General features: G+C 43.2%; 1 protein-coding gene across 3 annotated transcripts in view; it reads left to right on the top strand.

Moving 5' to 3' along the window:
- Positions 1–19,637, top strand: part of LPP (LIM domain containing preferred translocation partner in lipoma) — a 200,726-nt gene extending 181,089 nt beyond the window's left edge. For all 3 annotated transcript variants that reach the window (XM_054282953.1, XM_054282950.1, XM_054282952.1), the window contains 3 exons: positions 14,576–14,754; positions 17,799–17,919; positions 19,509–19,637. In XM_054282953.1, the coding sequence (XP_054138928.1) occupies positions 14,576–14,754; positions 17,799–17,919; positions 19,509–19,637 (429 nt within the window). The remainder of the gene's footprint in view (positions 1–14,575; positions 14,755–17,798; positions 17,920–19,508) is intronic.
- Positions 19,638–19,837: the final 200 nt, after the last annotated feature.

The raw sequence follows: 19,837 nt of genomic DNA, 5'->3' as shown, positions 1-19,837 counted from the left end.
GGAGTAACTTCCACACATTATACAAACCCTGAAATGTAATTAAATCACACAGCTTATTAATGGCTTCTGCCTAAGACTCCCTGTGATGTTACCCTGAGATAAAGCATTCCCCAACCACATCTTTGGGACCAGTGCAACTGTCCCTGCAAGAGAAACCATGTGATTGAGCATGGCTGAAACAGATTTCTAGTGTGGTACTGCAGAGCTGTTATGTCTGATAGTACTTGATGCTTACCTGTAGTCTACTATTAATAACAAAGGGGAAAAACTGCTGATAAAATCAGTGGATTAGTAAGATGCCAGAGCAGTGGAATGGAGAGGCATGGACTGAGGAACATCCCAAACTCATGTGAACAAGGATAGTTTAACACATCCAGCTGTGAGGCTGTCTATTTGTGCAGGAACAAAACCATCTTCTGGCAAACCAGATTTATCTGCAGATAGAGGTTCATCCAGCTAAGCACCTTCCTTGGGAAGGATCAGAGCTTTCTGTAGCCAGCTAAGGGAGCCTTAGCGAGTGGTGAGTCTGTGTCTCTTGGTGTGTTCAGGCTAAGCCTGGGCACTGCGATGGAAGTCTTGATTTAGTCAAACCTGTACATCACTAAAAATCCTAAGTGGATCAGTTGCCAGGGATTCTGCACAGAAACAATGCTGGTATAGCACCAAGAACCTCACAAGCTGTGGATTTGGGGTAGAAGGAGTGGTGCCTTGTTTGGTTTTCTTTTTGTCACTCTCCCAGAAGAGAGCAGAGAGCCCAAGCACGGTGGGAAGCATGCACAGAGCGTTCTGACAAGATCCTTGTGTTCTGTACATGGCACCAGCTAACACATTCCTCCTGTCAGACCACTGCCACAACAGGTCCAGATGTCAGTAACTCCAGCTGATACCACTGAAGAACGATGATTTATGGCCACTGGAGATTTGTCTGCCTTTGTTCAGGGAGCACAAGAAAAGGACTTGGAGGTTGTGCTTGGGGTGGTCAGCTATCTAGGTCAGAAGAGGTAAAAGTTGCTGTTTTCAAAAACTGGCCTTCTTTCCAGCTATCTTGTGGTTTGTCTTCTCTGTCAGAGGATATGGGCTGCTTTGTTTTTTTCCAGGATGCTGAACAAACCCCAACTCAAGCTGCTGGCTTGAAGTGTCTTTAAGAAAAGGTGGTTTGAATTAACCACCTTAAAATATAGAACACCCTATCCCTAAGGACACTTCACAGTGTGTGACTGTTAGTTTTAATGACTGTTTAGTCATTAAAAGGAGGGCTATACTCAAAGTGAATTAATTCTTACTTTAGGCCCCGAAAATATCATCTGTACACCCATCTGTAGTCACAGGAATGCCAGGCATACAGTGGAGTTTAAGGTGCATGAAAGCAGGAGGACTAAATGGCAATAACAAGCCTTCGGTATCCAGGTAGTATTTTCTTAGCAGATCTCAAAGTGCTTTCCAAAGCCTGGTAAGAACAAGGATATGTGGGTTTAGATGAACCCTGAAGTGAATGCCTTATTTTCAGTCACACATTCCAGGTCTCAGTTCAAATATTTTTGTGTTGGGTTTCTTTCAGAAAAGTGAAGAAAGATGCTGGAGCCAGAAATACTGTACAAAACACGCAGGATAATTAGGAACCTCCTGGAAACATGTGAAACTTTAATAAAACTTAAACTCCAGTTCCTTCCCACAGGTGGAGTCCAGCAGTAATGTAGGCAATATGCACAATTAAGCTATTTATATGCTTCTTCATCTAAAAATGTAAGTGTTAAAACATATGTAGGTAAAGCAGATGGAAAGCTTAGACTTGCCTGCGTGCCATGCTCATTTGAACTCGCTGCATTAGCCTGGATTGCTGCTGAGCAGTGTGTGCTCCAGCAAAGGTTTGGCAAAGGGAAATGTCTTCACCTACAAACCTGGCTTCTTAAAAAGCCTTATGACTTTGCAGCTCCAGAAGATACTGACTTTCCCTGCCAACCGCAAACGGGAATAAATGACTGGAAGGGCTCAAGTAATTATACAAAGTGCCTGGATCAACTTTTCCATGGGGATCCTGTAGCTACTGGTCTGATGGCTTAGTAATGTGCTTCTGAAATGGCTGCTTTCCTCTGCTGTTTCTCTCTGGGGCCAGATTTCCAGCAAGGCTCCTTAGCTGCCCTTGCAGAACTGGCAGGACAATGCTCACTGGACTCATGCTGCCTGTGAAGAAGCCAACAGTAACTTTTCCATAGGAAAATCTGCAGGTAGGGCAGAGCTGGACTATGCTGCTCCAGCAGCAAACTTTGAGAAAGAGAATGACTCAGAAAGCCCTAGATAAATTCTTTGTTCCCCATTTTTCACTGCCACTCCAGTCCCTCCGTCCTTGTCCCTCATATCTTTGGAAGCTGGTGTGGCAACGCCTGTGGAGAGTGACCACTTTGCACCACCAGAGCAGCAATAAAATGTCATCCTCCCATTAGGAGACCACCAGCACTTGTCCTTGTGGCCTGCATTAGCTGGATCACTCAGATGCATGAGCCACCTGCTAATACCAAGCTGTCTTGTCTGTTTTCACCTGGATCTGGTCTATAATTAGAGCCTGATGAAGAGTGGCCTTTCCTTCTTTTGTTCCTCATAGATCCATTAAATCAGAAGCTGTGTATAGAAAGATGTGGTCCAGTTTTACTTTGCATGAGCTGCTTGGCAAAACGTGAGGGTCAGACTACTTTGGGTGTTCAGATGTTCTTGCTGGGGAAATGGCAACTTCTGGTCCTCATAAAGGCAAGTTGGAAGTTGTATTAGGATTGAAATGAGCAATTCAGCAGTTGCGTTGGGAAACAACCATTGATGCAGGTGATCTCAGACCTTTTAAAGTACTGTGAGAAGCACTGGAGCATGGTCTTTTCCACTGTTATGGAAAGAAAATCCCCATAATGGAATGGAACAGTTACAGATCAGAATGATGCTGCAATAATGTTGTTTTTTCCTCTATATTCCATAACCACTGTGATTTCAGCCTAAGAGTCCATACACTGGGAGGATGCTATCGACTTGAGAATGGACATGTTATATAACATCTATTATACATTCAGTGTGTTTATAGAAATGCATATCTCTTATGTAACTGTGTCACTAGGAAAACAGTGAGGTTGGACAAGTTGGTTTCTCCTGCCATTGCTGCTCTGCTTCACTTGTTAATTCTTAAGCGCTGTCCCAAGACGCTGCAGGTTGTACTGCTGATGTGTGCTCAAGTGAATCTCTTCTTTTCAGCAGCTTCATTCACTTTGAGTTTTGCCGGGTCTTTTCTCAACTGCTGTTTCTTTTTTTAAATGTAATATTTGGCAAAAAGCCTTTGATGTTGGTTTCACAAACACAGGAGTAATCTGGTTAGTAAATACTGTGGACTGACAGTTGACTAGCAGTGTTCAGTTGCTGTGCTTTTCAACTTCAAATAACATCCAGGGCAGCCTCCTCAAGTGATGTAAAAGACCTGGTAAAGAAATGCCAACTGTCAGCTTGATTTTTGGTCTGCTCTGCTCTGACATAAACCTTTCTGACAGCTCAGACCAGTGTCCTTCATATTCTAAATTAATCCAAAATTTCTCATGGTAATGAAAGGAAAGAAATTACTTTAGAGTGCATGTTTCTTGCTCTGAACATCCTTGACTAACCCTGCAGACACCAGAGAATTACCACCTACTCAGACATGCCTGTCTGCTCTTGATGAAACTCTTGAGCTTATTTGCATGACAATGGTTTTGCCATAAAAGATCTCTGTATCCAAGTCTCCATGTTGTCTGTACAAAACAGGGAAAAAAAAATATATTTCAGGGAGCTCTGATTTTTCTAGATTGAGAGCAAAGGAACAGTGCCAAGAGGTTGAATCAGCTCAGCAGACAATTGTGTTGCAAGGACTCTTCTGCCCAACTTTCCACAGCAGTATCTTGAACAGTAGAGTAGCACAAAGCTTCTGGTTTACTTTTCACTTATTCAAGGAAGGATCTGATCTATTGAGTGGGTTTCTCTTTGTAAGGTTAGAAGGAATAATGTGCCATCCCTTCTTTCCCAACTGTACAGCAAGCTGAGGTCCAGCAGAAGCACCCTCAGAGGTGGGCTGGAAGGGCAGAGGGACTGATGTAAATCATCTTCTCTATCTCTGTCTTTGTGGATGAGATTGTCTCACAGTGGAGGAAGGAAGGCAATGGATGAGTTCCCAGGGTGGAACATCAGTCTCCAGCTTTTGCTTTTCTCACATCTCATTTGACCTCTTTGGGAAGTTCTCTTTTCTGTGCCATGCCTTGTCACAGAAAGACATAGCCATCTCTTCTTACATAGCCATCTCAATTTTCTGATTTTGTGTCCCTTCCTTCTTTGTCACTTTTATCTCAGCAGGTGGCTCAAACTTGCTTTCCCAGACAAGGAACCGAGTCAAACATCCAGGTCAACTGAATGAAAAGAGTAGGGATGTCATTGCATCTAAAAATAATTTCAGTGCCTGGTAGGTGACATATTTGACCCTGGACTTAGTCAGCAGCCTGGATTTATTTCCAATTAGAGTCTGACTCTAGATAGAAGAAGAGGTGTTGCTCCAGGAAAGAATTCAGTTCAGACCTCTGAAGAAATCCTGTCCCCCCAAAGATGAAATTTCTGGTCTTGGGGTAGAGGAGAGAGAGTATAGTACAGTTCTCACCTTACATTGACTCACTAAACTTTGGGTTCTGTTATTCTTGACAGTGGCCAATGTTGATTGTCTGTGAGTTTCCAGTGTTCTTTCAGTCTTTAAAAATAGGCATTTCACTCAGGAGGCTTTCTTCAAGAAATAAGAAACTCCCTCTTCTTCTCCCTTTGGAAAGACCTCAGAGTACCCACAAAGGTTTCAGCCCTCGTATTTCAATCACAGATAAGTCTCCCACTGCCCCAAAGGCTCCAAGACATTCTCCTCACATCAAGGACATAAATGTATTTGGCAACTCTTTAGGAAACATATCATGGATTTGGGCAAATCATATTCTCACTGTCACTTTGGGTAGCAGCAGCATCCAAGTGGTGTGAGAGTTTTGGGGGAGTTTTTTTCCAAGCTTTGTACTGGATTATGTTATCTATTAAAAGCAGCTATTTTTATAGTGAACTTCTGCAATGACCTGTATTTCACAGCTTGCACGTATACACTGAAAAAAACCATTATCTTGCACTCAAAAGGTGTTTCAGTGAAAGCTCCATGAAATTCTGTGCAAAATCTCATTACCTTCTTGCTTGGGTTTTCATTTTGTTTCAGTTTGGGGAGATGTTTATTTCTTGGTAGCTCCAGGTGCCAACTTTGGTGTTTGCAATAGAGATGTGACTTCTGTCAGAGCATCACACACCTACTAATAGCTGACTAAAGCCACTCCATAGATAATGCGAAGAACAGAGGAGGGAAATAATGGAATTATTCTCTGAGTCACTGGTAAACCAAGGACAGAAGACAAACACCCTTAGTTTCCAGTGCTCTGCCCCTGCCAATAGAAAAAATTAAATTCTCTTGTGACCTGTATGAGATCTTCAGGAGAAGCTTTGCATTCTCTTTGTTTGAGCAATTAAAGTAGAACAGGAGCTGTTAAACTGATATCCAAGTGGAATATTTAATTTATTTAGTAGTCATTAGAAGTGACTTAGAGATGCCCTTATCTGTGACTTGAAATAAGCAGAGGAAAATAAATTGTGTACCTTTCCTTGTGACTTAGAGAGATGAGGGGTTTGTATTCTCAAGGAGTGAAGGGGAAGGATTCTGTCTTTTTTTTTTTTTTCCTTACAAAGTCTTGAAGAACCCAGACTCTCGAGCAGTAGTCCTGTCTTTCTCCTTTTTTTTTTTTTTTCCTCCAGGAAATCTCTTTTGGAGAGCACAGGAAGCAGAAAAAGCCAGCTTTAAACCAGTTGTAGTTAGAAGGCTTGTAGTGTTCAATCTGTAACCAAAGCAAGCCCAGCTTTGCTGGATGCTAATTTACTGATGAGAGTTTCCAACTAAAATTTGTTTTCCATTTTAATCAATGAAGTTCCATTTTCTTGATGGTTTTTATGTCACAAATTCTTGCGTTGCTCAAACAGTCCTTCAGGAAACTCATAGCAGGCAAGAACTCATTTCAAATGTAAAAATACCGAGAAAGAGGAGAGTGAGGGGAACTATAAATAACCACTGCGATGTCAGAGTCTCAGTCATTTTTTCCTCTGCAAGTCAGCTTTAGCAGTTAAGGTCAAGATAACATTTCCATGTCAATGGTCAGTTACATCAAAATTCTAAAACAGGAAAATTGAATGGAATTTTCGATTTTTTTTCTTGTATTGTGCCCAGATTTGACCAATTTATAGCCTCTTTGGTCCGTCAGCTCTGAGTTCCAATGTTATTTTGGTTAAGCTTCTTGCCAGAGTGGCAAGCTTGGATTGGAACATTGGGTTTATTAAAGGCTATGAAGTTAAATTCCTCACCAAAAGAAAAGAAAAAAAGCCCACTTCTTGCTGATAGTAACTTCTCTGTTTCCTTTGATGCGGTTCAGTTTGACTTGAATTTTAGCCTAACAATTTGCTACACAATTTTGTTTTGTTTTCACGAAGTTCTAATCAGCTTAAACTGCAAGCGGTTTGAAATGCCTCTCTAACAGCTTCGTTGGTATCGCTAATTAAGCTTGAAATCTCTGTGTTGTCCACAATTGTATCTAAACAAGGAGGAGAGTGTATCTGCTCAATGTTTGCCACATCTCCCAGCTGCATGTAATTCTGCTGCCTGTGCAGAATGTAATCACAACAGGACAGAACCTTTATTTAGGCAAAACTCCCAGGGCGGCATGCAAGGTCAGGCACATCATGTTTTGAGGAACTTGCTGGTGAGAACACGTAAGGCAAGCAGAGCTACATCAACAGCACAAAGGCTGGGAGTGCTTGGGAATAAGGAGCAGCTTTGCTTTATCCCCCACAGCACTTTGTTCCACAGAGCCCTGAGTTATGTGTGGTCTGTAGGTGCTCTCACCTGATGTGTGGGTGTTAATAATAGATAAAAGCACAGGCTATCAAAACCTGCCATGTATTCCCCCCATCCCTCAGGAGCAAAGCTAATAGAATATCATAGTTTTTAGAGCTACCAAGGTTCACTTCAGTGGAAAAAGAGCCCTAACAAATCCTCAAACACATCTTTCTGTGTTGAGCAAAGCCATGGTCTGGTTTCTCCCGAGGTAGGGACCCCAGTGTGTGAAGCAATACTGATCTGCTGAGGCAAGGCTGCTGTTGTGTGACACAGCCCAGGGATTTCCACAGTAGCTCTGTGCCAGTTTGCCTCAGCTGCAGGAGCCTTGAACAAACTGTTTACCTCTGACATTCTGAGAGGGATTTTGAGGGATTTCCTTCAAGTTAGAAATCTTCGAAAATCAGCATCTTGTGCCAGGCATTGTATTATATAATGTCTTGGAGTGAAGGTCTGGTTGTGCATTTAGGATCTCCTTGGATTGACGGAATCAGAGATGGAAACTGTCTTATCAGATCATTCCTCCCTGCCAAGGCAGGCTCATCTTCTGTGCTCTGCTGGTGCTGCTGTGCTTTACAGATGTTTTTCTCTCCAGTGCTCCAAAAGCCTGTCCCAGCCTCCTGGCTGGCTGTTTTCTGGGCCTGTTGCAGTCCGGGTGTGGAGTGACTGATTTCACATGGTTCATACGTGATGTGTGGTGTGGTGGCAGTGCTAGCAGCAAGAGTGAGCTCTGCTCACTAAAATGTACATTGTGCTGCTTCAATTCTTTTCTGGTGGCGATAGTCAAGATGTGAGGAGGTTAGGAAATGCAGCTTCACTAGAAAATTACTGAAGGGACTGGAGCTGATTACTAAGATATTTAACAATGTTCTTTTACATAGCAATTGCTAAGGATGCTTTCAATTGTTTGGCTTACTGTAGTATTCCATGCAGCTATAATTATTGTTGCTGAAAAACTTTCATATGCATAGACTTTTTTATTCTCTGTGCTATTTTAAAGTCAACTGTAAGTTAGAAGCATTTCCCCAGTATTAAACTACTTTACTCTTGCAAATGGCTGTAGCCACATTGGAGTATTCTGAATAACAGCTCAGGTGTTGTTCTCTGGTGGTGCAGCACCCAAAGTTGATTTTTGAGATGTGTGCAAGTCATTACAGATAAAAGGAATTTAATGTTTTCTGTTAATAATATCTTGTTTCCATTAAGTAACCATTTAGGCACACAGAGTACTTCACAAGTATTTATCAAATCTTACAATATCCAGTTTCTCACTGGGATATGTAACTTCTACAGACATTTTATTTGCAGGCTGGGGATGCCTGTAAATGTGCCTGCCATGCACAGAGCATGGGAATGCTTTGCCTATGGCAGCTACTTGGTTTAAAAGTCAGAAGTCCAGGCATTTTATCTTCCAGCCTTTTTCAACCAGTTAAGAGGACAATTCCCTCATTTCTTACATTCATAGGCTCTGCTGTTTTAAAGGGACAAAGATCTCTGTTGTCAGAGCAAAGAATGTACAGAAGATGAGTAGCTTTGAGTGCCAGAAATTAGTTAAGTAATTTCCAATGCGGGGCTTCTTGTGGATTTTTAGCTGGAAGGAGTCAATGTGGCTGTGGTCAGACATGGAGCATAATGCAGAGCAGATTTTTAACTCTGACATTCCTTCATCCATTCCTTCATCACTCTCATCTTGATGGTGCTATAAATGGATACAGGCCTTATCTAAACTGGCACTGAGCATCAGAGTAGTCACCCAGCCCCTGCCTCTGCTGCTCCAAACATTAATTACATTCAGCATTAAGCATATAATTCTTTGTGCAGGTAGTATGGCCAGCTTGTGTGCCTGCCAGGTCCAGCAGCCTTCTCTAAGTTTCCTCTGCAGCCTCTGGTGTGCTCAGACACCAGCAAAGCCATCCCTCAGCCTTCACTTGATAAGAAAAATGAAGCTCCTTCCTCCTCCCACTGTAGAACATATTTTGACATCTGCTTATCATTTGAGAAGCATTTCTCAAGCACTGTTCCATTTTCATCATGGCCTTTCTGCTGTTGCACATTTGTGGGCTCAGTTGCATGCCATTGTTATCTTTGCTACTAGCAGAAGCCATGAAATACATCTTGCCTTTCTCTAATAGTTATAGGGCAAGTGGAAGGGACTCCTCCATCCTGTGTGCTGAGAGGACTTTCTGCCAGATTTACCTCCAGCTGCTCTGAGTCCAAAACTACAAAGCTGAATTCAGTTTTCTTGACAAGAAAAGCAAATTCCAGCAGAGGAGAAGCATGCCAGCCGCGGTATTGCTACTGTGCTGGAAAAGCCACTAAAAACTGAGATGAATGGAAGAATGATTTGAAAGGCACTGAATACAGTAACCTCAGAGCCTGAGTCTGCTCTGTGCAAGGGGCAGCTGTAAGCATAGCTCAGCCCCATTCCCGGCATGCTGGTAATGTTGCAGGGTTGCCCATGTAGTTTAGTCCCATATCTTCCTTTCCATCTCCCAGCAAATCAAGCTGTACCATCTAAAGAACAGCATCACTGCTCACCACTGTGTCTGAATTAGGCTGTCAGGGTCAGTCAGATCTTTTGCCCCAGCACACTGATGCAGCTATGGCAGCATGGTCTGAAGGTAACCAGCCAAGGTGCTTCTGCAGCACTCTCCCCTGCTGAAAGTACCCCCAATGAAACTAGAAGGGGAGTGTCACTCTCTGCTAATAACGTGTCCAGCTGGTCAGGTGAAGTGAGAAGGATTAACTCATGCCCAAGTTGTCTCCTCAGACATGCAGGAAGGAATTTCATGCTGGCTATTAGTGACTTAAATGTTATGTTTTGCCAAGATTTAACCCATCTGTGGAGATAGCAGCTGGGGAGCCTTGGTTTTCCTTTTCTAGAAATAATGCCAAAAAAATGTTTGAAAGTGTTGAAATTACATCTTGACACTTAAACCCCTCCACCACTGTCTGCTTTATATTTAATTTATAATACAACTATATATTTTCAGACCCAAACCCTAAATGAAACCATTTGCAATTATTTTGAAGTGCAGTTTTTCAATTGACCTGATCTAATTTGAGGTTTATAAATTCACCAGGCTTCTTGAGATTAAAGTGTTCTGTCTTCACTTAAGTATGGAAACATTTTCAAGCCTCAAAAAATATCCCACAGAGGGGAAAATGTCTGCTGCTCTGCTCTCCTTGCTGTCTGAGGAAATGAAGGACCGAGTCACAAGATTTAAAGCAAGTCACTTACCACACTTTACTAAGTTACAATTCAACTATAGCATTTGACCATGTGCCTGTTTTTAGCACAACAGTCACATTTCATTCGTGCAGCTCAAAACCATCTCCTCTGCTCAGTCACTTCGAAAAATGTGTTTCTTCTGCAGTGCTTACAGAAAGTGAGTTTGTGTCCCTGTGCATGAGTTGCCAATGTAATTTATTCCAGCAACTTCCCTCCCCTCTCCCAGCAAAATAAGCAATACCATGCTCATGTCCCTGTGCATGAGCTCTCCTCGGTCTGCTGTTCAGAGTGCAGGAGACATTATTTATGTTCATTAGAGCTTGGGATGAATTGCCAATGCAGAAGAAGCAATGACTAATCTGTGTGGCTTTTCTTCTGCACTCATTGCTGGGTCATTGTGGGAGAGTCCTTGTGCTGGCATGATGCTGTGAGTTACTGCTGTCCGCCAGGTTTGTTAGGAGGGGTTGTACTCTGCAGCATTCGGGCAGTGGGATGAGCTGCAGCCCATGGGCTGTCACTGCACCCCCGGTCCCCAAAGTTTCTGCCACCTTACCATCTGGGATGTGAAGTTTTCAGGAGGAAACTCAAACACTCCCCAGCTCCAGCCTTCCTTGGCTCTTGCAACGCAGAAGTCTTTCCCAGCAGTCAGAATTTTTACTTTGTGTCCCATGTTTAAACCTAAAATCTGCAGAGCAACCCCCTTTGGTTTTCTGTGGTTTCTGAAGAGGTAAGTATTGCTCTAGGGAGGTCAACTCCAACCACCACTTGCTAGATGCTTGCTCCCAAGCAGCTTGTTCCCACTTTGCCACTGATTGTGTTATACATGTTTAAGTCTCTTAATTTTAACTTGCAAGATGATTATGATGTCCTGGTCATTATAGTTCTTTCTTTGTGTTTTAGTGTATCTTTGCTTGGAGTTATTTTTCTTTTTGGTATTTAGGGTGCATTATTCTTCCCATGTGAGATTCTTTTTCTTTGCCATGGATGTTCTGCTCTCAAGAGACATGGACCCAGACTCAGCCTTAAACATTGTGCCAGCCTTCCATTTGGAAATGGATGGCTTCTTCCCTATGCTTTTCAAACCTCCAAAAAATTGTTTGGATTTGGAGACACAGGGGCACTCCCTACCTCTTGGCCAAAAATATGGGAAAAGAATGGTAAACTTTACCCTCAGCCCACACTAGATTTGTGGTCTATATTCTTATGACATGAATGTGACCACAACCCCTAGGACTGATGTTTCCTAGCTGTTTCTCATCTTTCTTCTTCATGCCTTGCCTTAGCTCTCAGTGTAGCTCATCAGATGCTTTCAGCTCTACCTGTTGATTACAGAGCAGGCTTGCAACAACAGCTGGAGAGAAAAGAAAATAGACTTGTTAGGCATTTTTCTTCATCTTGTTTCACTTTTTGGAAGTCTGAAAGCTCCAGGAGGAGCTAGGAGAGTTTGACTGGGAAAGAGAGCAAAATCAAGAAGCCAAACTTATAATCCTACAGGGATGCTGTTCCCATAATGTGCAGAAATACCTTTGTGCAGGTTGTTAGCTGCTGGGGCAGCACTTAGGCATGTGGGATAACCTGATTAGAGAATCAAAGAAAACCTGGTAGCTTCACAGGCCAAATCCTGCCTTACAGCAACCTGATGTCAAATGGGTGTGAATCAAGCAAGCTTTCCCTTTGGCATCATCTGGTAACACCTTGCAGGGAAGGGTCTGAGCCAGCCAGGGTTCTAGCAAGGAGAGAGGCTTAAGCAAATACACTCCCAGACAGGGAGTGAGCTGGAGTCTGAAACTAATGACTTTGTTTTTCCTTACTGGTACAGACTTGGAAGGATGAAAAGAATAAATTTCTCAGGTCTGATTTTCAGGCTGTATAGAAGGCTTAATCAGGAGTTGGTTAATTTATAATGCTTGTATTATTTAGCTGTGAGTATGTCAAACTGTGGCCAAGCTGAGATTTGGGAGCAGAAGATGTGTGTTTTCAGAAGGTGTGATCCAGCAGGGTGATTGCCTGCTGTCGTGGTCACTGCAAAGTTTCCACCAAAATCAGTGTTAACACGGGGTGTCAGACAGGATGGTTGTACTGATCCCTTGTGCCTGCTCTGGTCACTGTCCTGGGTGGGCTGCAGTAGCAGACATGGGGAACTGCTGAACAGATCAGTCCCCAGCGTGGAAGTAAGCCACAGAATTCCTGGTCATGTTGTGGAGGATCAGTATTTATCAGAATTCAAAAATCAGTCAGGAAGGTTTATGGGAGAAGCATCCAGTTGAGGCGAAGTATGGGGAAGCCAAGCTCTGACTCAGGAAGTGTCTAAACCAGCAATCAATGGAGACTGGAAGCAAATCCCGAGGAATTTCTGCTTTGCTTACCCTGTTCTTATGCTTTGGCCTCTGTTGTTGGCAACTGTTGGAAATGAGGCAAGCAGTGACTTGGTGAGGCAAATGCTCCATACCTGCTTGTGTTCAGAAAATTTCATGGCAAATGCTTCACAAACGGCACAATCTTCCATCAGTATCTGCAGGTACCCTGCCTTTCCTCCTTGGCATAAAAACGCAGAGAACCGCATGGATGTGGACTGAGATGATGTGATCTGCTTATGCAAAGCAAAATGGTGAATCTGCCAGGTTATTTCTCCATGGAGAAAATTATTGACCTTGCTTTTTCTGGCATACCAGCCACCGTTATAATGATGATGATGGTGACAGCAACCAGACAGAAAGGCCAGCAGTCATTCTTTCCTGCCCATTATTACAAGGTATAAAGCAAAATCCAGCCTGTATTCAATGCTAGTCTGGCTGTGCTCTCCTTACAAATGCATGAGGCAGTTCTCATACGGGTTGAAATTCAGGACTTTTCATACCGACCTTTCCAAAAACAATTCTTCTGATCCTCTCATAGGAACCCATGTATTTCTATGTTTGTACCTTACTCATGACGTGCAGCCCAGAGATAATGTCTGAGAGCAAATATGAGAGTGTAGAACCTTCTGAGTTCCTGGGTGATTCATCTCCTTACAATACATTTCGGTTGCACATGTAAGGAGTGGATGTTGCCCCTGTGAATACTGGCTCAAAGAAGCAATAACAATGCAGTCAGTCAAAGCACTGCTTTCTCTGGGAATTTTGTTGCATGAGGAAGCAGAACTTTAGCCTTCCTGTGTTTGTCAACAAGATTTGCCTCTCAGCAGCTTTCTATATTTCTGTCCTGTTGGATTTTTTCCTTTATTTTCCTACCCTCTTATTTCTGTCTATCTAAATAATAATCAATAGTGTAATTATAGATTTTTCTACCTCACTCAAGATGCAAACAGTGATTGATAACATTATTTGATAACTTCAGGTCCATCAAGCAAGAATAGTAGGTGAAGTTTGCTTTTCTAAAGTCCAGTGAAATTAACCTGAATCGGATTTATTGTTTGCATCTATGTGGTTTGCACCATCCATTCATGGCATGTGTCTTTTAAAGTGCTTGTTTTGAAATGGTGAGTTACCCAGTTGGTGTCAGAAGGGCTGGTGTGGCTCACAGACAACCATCTGAAACAAAATTATCTTGGTGTTTCTATAATTAACTGCAAGGGTAAGTGAGGGTTGAAATGAGATGAATCATTCAATAGACCCCACTTGAAAAGTGGGAATTTTTTTGGCTCCAGCACTTTAGAAGCAGGCTAGTATGTAAAACCTGTGTAGCAAGGATCATGGCCTCAGAGCTGGCATTTCACAGTCATTATCTCAAACATTGTGGGTCAGAGATAAATGAAGCATTTAAGTCATCCTGAGCTCCTGTCCTTGCAGATGCTTTCCTTGCAGCCACTGCTTTGTTCTCTGCCCAGACTTAGCAGTATTCTCTGTGGTCAGAGAGGAAGATCAAGATCTTTGTACAAGACAGATAAGGATATTTTTATGGGATCTGCATTGGCAAAGTAATTAGGGGGTGTCTGTGTAGCCCCAGGAGTTTGCACTTCAGTTTAGCAGTGCCCTCCATGGAACTTGTCTCTAATGAACTCTGCTGCAAAAGCTCGCTCTGACTGGGCAGTGCAGAGGCAAAAGCCCAGGAGTGTTGGCTGCACAACTCCTTCTGTGCTCCTGGCTACAGAAGCTGCTGTGTCTCAGATAACCCACCTGATGAGCCATCTCTGATCACTTGTCAGAGCTGCTGAGAGAAGCTCTGGTTTGTGTTCTCACACTGTTCTAAAGGCTTGACCCAGGCCCTGTGCTCCCTGTGCATGTTATCATACTCTTTGATAACTGTTGACTGTACTGCACTTTATCTAGAAGAAATGAAAAGAAGGTACCTAAAGCTTCCAAGCAGACCAGCAGCAGCCTTCAGCCCAGCTGACCTTTGTAAGTGTCCTGCTGAGATGGTGCTCACATGTGTTGTGTATGTTTTCTTTGCAGAATACACTGGAGCAGTGCAGTGTCTGTGCAAAGCCCATCATGGAAAGGATCCTCCGAGCCACTGGGAAGGCCTACCACCCCCACTGCTTCACCTGTGTGATGTGCCACCGCAGCCTGGATGGCATCCCCTTCACTGTGGATGCTGGTGGCAACATCCACTGCATTGAGGATTTCCATAAGTAAGGCCTAAGCTGCTGTCACTGCTTTGCCTGTTGTATTGGTCTTTTGCCCCTAAAATCTCTCCTTTTTCACACTGAGCTTTCAGGAAGTTCTGAACCCTATGCCGCTTCCTCCCAAGGCTCTTAAATAGTAGGGAGAGCATTGCTCCAAGCAGCCATGGCATACAAGGTTAATTGGTTAGGGTACAATTCTGCTGAGTTGAGGGATAACCTCTGTGTCCCTCTGTTTTAAGTGCTCTGCCTTCCTCTTGCCTTTTCACCATGCATGGGCCTGTTTCTCTTCACTGCCTCTACCTGCACTTTCACAGCACCACCTCCCTGCCTCTTCCACTGAGCAATTAAGAGAGGTCCTGTCCTCCTGCACTCTGCAGGTGTTTGCTTACCTGCTAGAGGGATCTCAGTGGCCACAGGCTGCTCACAGCTCCTTTTGTTTCTAGTTGCTAATTAGCTTTCTAAAGCTACTAAAAATATAGCCCTGGTAATAATTTATAGTGAAACTGCTATTTAAAGTAAGTTGAAAGGTATAGCTGCAAGTAATTTCTGTCACTGACATACTACCACCCCCATCATCACAACTAATCTAGGGAAAGACAGGTAGATATAATCAGAGCACAAATGTTTGCCCTGTATGGAAAAGACAGATACATTACACCCCTCAATTAAAAGATGAAATCAATACTGACAAATGTGAGTTTATATCTCAACCATTTACCTCTTAATTTCTAAGCGGGTAGACTTAATTAGAGCCTCATGACATCAGTGTGTGGGTCTGAAAGCTCAAAGAAGCTGACTGACTTGACAGAAAGGGAAGCAGCCACAATTAACTGGCATGTTAGAATCCAACAGGAGGATGTTCCCTGTAGCTCAGCTAGGCTGGGTTAATTGGCAGCTGCTGTGTTGCTTTGCCTTTCTGTGCTGCCAGTTGTGTGTAAGGTAAAATGTGGTCCTGAGCACAGGCCCAACAGGAGCTTCACGCACCACCTGAAGGACTTCCCTCACACCCCCTCAGCAATTTGGAGAGTGCCCCTTCCCAAAGCCCCACAGGCCAAGGGCTCACATGGTGTCAGGAGAAGGAGAGCTGATGTCCCACATTGAAGCCTTTTGGCAGTGACTGCATACAGACCTCAGGGCTCTGAGAGTAGAAAGTGGGAGGCTGTCAATGCAAGGAAGGACATAAAAATTGTTGAGTGAAGGATTGAGGGGAAAGTGATGGGAATAGCACAAGACCCAATGTGACACTCGCAATGTCTTTGGCCAGCCACACATTTTGCAGTACTTTGGCCAACCCAGTTTTAGTTGATTAGGGATGACATGTCCTCCTGATCTGGAGGCTGAGTGTTCTACACCTACATCCTCTTGATAACAAAACTGTAGCTAATGCTCACACTGTTACTCAGCTACTCCCTGAGCTCAGGCCCCACAGTAACAGATCTACATCCCCTGAAATCTGCAGGAATGATCTCAGGGTCCTGGGAGATAATACTTGTCTCATAATGAATTACTCACAGTAGCCTGGGCAAAGAAATGTTGAAGTATTTTTTAAGTACCACGTTTGAGCTAAATGGCACAAGGAAGGGCCTGCATGAAGCAGCACATAATTAATTGCCATCACAGCTCCGGTCATATCATGATCTATTTAAGTTATTTTTCAGAGCACTCATTATAGCCACTGTTTAATTCATTCTTTCATTAGATCACAGCTACACAGGCATCTTTCATCTGCTGCCAGTGAAATTAATATTTTTCTTTATCCCTAGTACAGATAGATTTTATTTTTTTTCTTTTCTAAGATAGTTAATTCTGAGGTGGTTCATGTGACAGGCTGGGTGGCAGAGTCAATCCTTACTAGGCATTTAGAAGAGAAGGGCCTTTGATCTCCTTGTGTTCTGATGTTTGCCATAAGCTTTGCCCTCTGTCACTCCCAGCCCCTGACCCTGGCTCTCATTACATGGCAGCAGATTCTGTGGGTCTAAATTTCCTTTTTTGCAGGCAGAATTTGCGGCCAGGAAACTGGTACCAGTAGGTTTTGAACTAAAATAGAGAACGATTCACCACAGGCTAAATGTTCCCAAGCCTAGGAGCAGAGGTGGCCACTTCTCGTGGGACCTGAGGGGAGCAAAACCAGAGGGAATACAGAACATGGGTGAATTATCCAGAAGGGCATATGGTGAGCAATAGAAGGGAAGAAGAAAGGGCTGTGCTTCTCGTGATCTCTGAGCTGACCCTGATTCAAGTCAGTCTCTTCATGCAGTGAGTTACTGTCATTATACAGCTGGAAGTCAGACTGACTGGAAGAGAGAACATTGGGGTCTCTGCACCCAGACTTGTTCCCTTTTAAGCCTGGACAACACCCTGTTGGATAACTGAGTAGGTTTTAGCTAGAAGATGCAGCAAGTCAATTGCCCTGATGCTTCTTGTCTGAGAGTGAGCACAGCCAGAAATGTGCTTCTGTGTGCATAAGTGGCTAAGATGGCTTGAAAGTTTAAAGTGGGTGACATAAACCTCAACAAATTAGTGTTAGTGCAAGGCAGTTCTTTTTACCATTTCTTTTCAGATTTTAAACTATTAGTTCCAATCTCCAAATTTTAATAGTTTGATTTTTATTTTCAAGAGATGCTCTTGAAGCAGATTCTGGTCATCTTTCTAACCATAGGATTTGCATGGATTTTCTTAGAGGCTGAGGGTTCTGGCAGTGCATAGGTGCCACAATTGAGGGTCATTCAACAGGCACTTTAGTTGTTAATTAGGGCAGGCAAAATGCTCTGCTGTCTGTCAGAACTTCTATAAGTCCTCTCCTTATAAATGTGCTTTAATATCCTACATGCCTGAAATTGCCTTGTAAGACTAAAGTGCTCCTGCCTGGTTTTTTCCAAGGAAGGAGCTGTGCAGAGCTCCAGCCTGTGTTGTGTGTGCACATATGTGTGTGTGTGTGTGTGTGTGTGTGTGTGTTGGTGCAAATTCACACATTTCTAGCTGGCTGGTCCAGTTAACAAAAACTTTTGCTCCAAGTTTGAAGATGACTGTGCCTGTCTGTTGCTCCTCAGGAAATTTGCCCCGAGGTGTTCTGTGTGTAAAGAGCCCATCATGCCAGCCCCGGGACAAGAGGAGACCGTGCGCATTGTTGCCCTGGATCGTGACTTCCATGTGCAGTGCTACCGGTGCGAGGTTGGTATTCCAGGCACAGCAGGGACAGAAAGCAGGTTAAGCATGGCTTAACTTCATCATCACCTGACATTGCCCACACACCAGGCATACCCTGTTGTAACACTGGCTCTACAATCAAATTACTTCATTGACTTCAGCAAGCAAGGAATTTTTCCTCATTTATATTCGCGCAAATGAGAGGAAAATCAGGTCCCTTGTTTATAACAGGTTCATTAGAAGAGCAAAAGAATGTGACTCAGGCAATTAGGTCTTAATACTGGAGAACTTAATAAATTATAGCCTGGACACAAACGTAGCTCATCTTTATGTTCTTAAAATGAAAGCTAATGCATGTTAGGATTTGAGCAAGATTGTACAGGAAACTCAGCATATGGCTCTGGGTTGAAGAATTTTAATGGACACATAAACATGATCATTCTTGTTTTGTGCAGTGCTTTTTATGCTACTTTTCCTGTTCAGTTTCATTACACACTTCATGTAATTTTGATGGTAAGAGTCTGAAGACAGAGAATAAAAATCACCTTAAAGCAATTAGCATGTGGGAACAGCTGTGTTAGGGAACCTTCAAGAATTCTTCAGTGCTAGTGTTACTTGTTGGATAATACATCAGCCAGATGGCAGGATAAGAAAATGAGACCAAATATATTTCTTATTGCTGCTGCAGGTTTTAATAACCTTAATTGGAAAGAAGGATGGACTAAGGTTTAAAGGTCTAGGCTGAAACTTGAGGCATCTGGTCCAATTCTCAATCTGACCTTGGCTTTCGGGGTACATACCAGCCCATTACTTTTTAAGATGCTGGGGCATTCTTACACTAAATTTTGTAGAGCCTAATTCATCATACAGCATGTCCCTATGCTGGTTGCTGAGATACCCAGGCTTTCACACACATGGATCCATCAGCAGTCCTGGGCCGAGCAATTGCTTGATCACAAAGTGTGGGGTAATTCCCAACTTTCCTAGCAGCTTCCTTAAAGCTTATAGGCTGAGGTCTCTGGAGCAGGTTTGGGGGCCTTGGAGTGGGGTTTCCATGTTCCTGTCTGACATCCTCCTTTTTGCCATAACCTTTTTGGCCAATTGTAATGCAAACACTGGTGACAGTTCTGGTAGGGGAGACAGGAAGGGACTTTGCTTAGCTGCCACTCCTGGAATGGAGGCTGTAACTTCATGGCATTAACTGTTCCAAAGGAGATTACCTATAGTCAGATATTGGTACTAAACTTTTTCTCAGTGATACTTCTTTTTTATCCTTTTTTTGAATTAATAAATATGTACTTTAGTTTGATGTTTCTCCAATGCTAAAGACCTTTGCTTCCTCAGAAATGTGGAGGGAATAATCTCCTTTTATTTTCAATTGGATTAAATTCAGCAGGGAGCTTGGGAACCCATCTTCTCTGCAGCATTGTCTCTTATCAGAAAATGGCTTAATCGTAAAAGACATCACGTACCTCAGCTTCATGCTTTGCACTGACTCAGGCTGGATCCTGTTACAGGGTGGAGAGTGAGGAGAGTTTCTTTGACTAATAGATTCTTTGCTTAATCTTGTTCTTTCTTATTTACTTGGCTCTTCCTGTTCACTTATTTCCTAGGACTGTGGTGGCCTCCTGTCTGAAGGGGACAATCAGGGCTGTTACCCTCTGGATGGGCACATCCTCTGCAAGACCTGCAACTCTGCTCGGATCCAGGCTCTGACTGCCAAGGCCAGCACTGATCTCTGAGTATCAACTGTGACCCTCCCCAGGATGCCCATTGGGAGATATTGCACAAGCTTTGCATGATTTCTTTCCAGCCTAGGGTCTGAATCTCTGTTATTGAAAAAAAGAAACAAAAAAAAAAAAAAAAAAAAAAGAAAGAAAAAAAAGTAAAACTGGAAGGCCTTGGAACAAGAGGGCAGTTTGAGCGGCCATGTTCAGACTAC

This window comes from Melozone crissalis, unplaced genomic scaffold, assembly GCF_028551555.1.
Source record: "Melozone crissalis strain CALT ecotype California unplaced genomic scaffold, PUWL_Pcris_2 ptg000034l_1, whole genome shotgun sequence".
Lineage (NCBI taxonomy): Eukaryota > Metazoa > Chordata > Aves > Passeriformes > Passerellidae > Melozone > Melozone crissalis.
The sequence above is the reverse complement of the archived record's forward strand: the minus strand, read 5'-3'. Positions and strand labels throughout refer to the sequence as shown.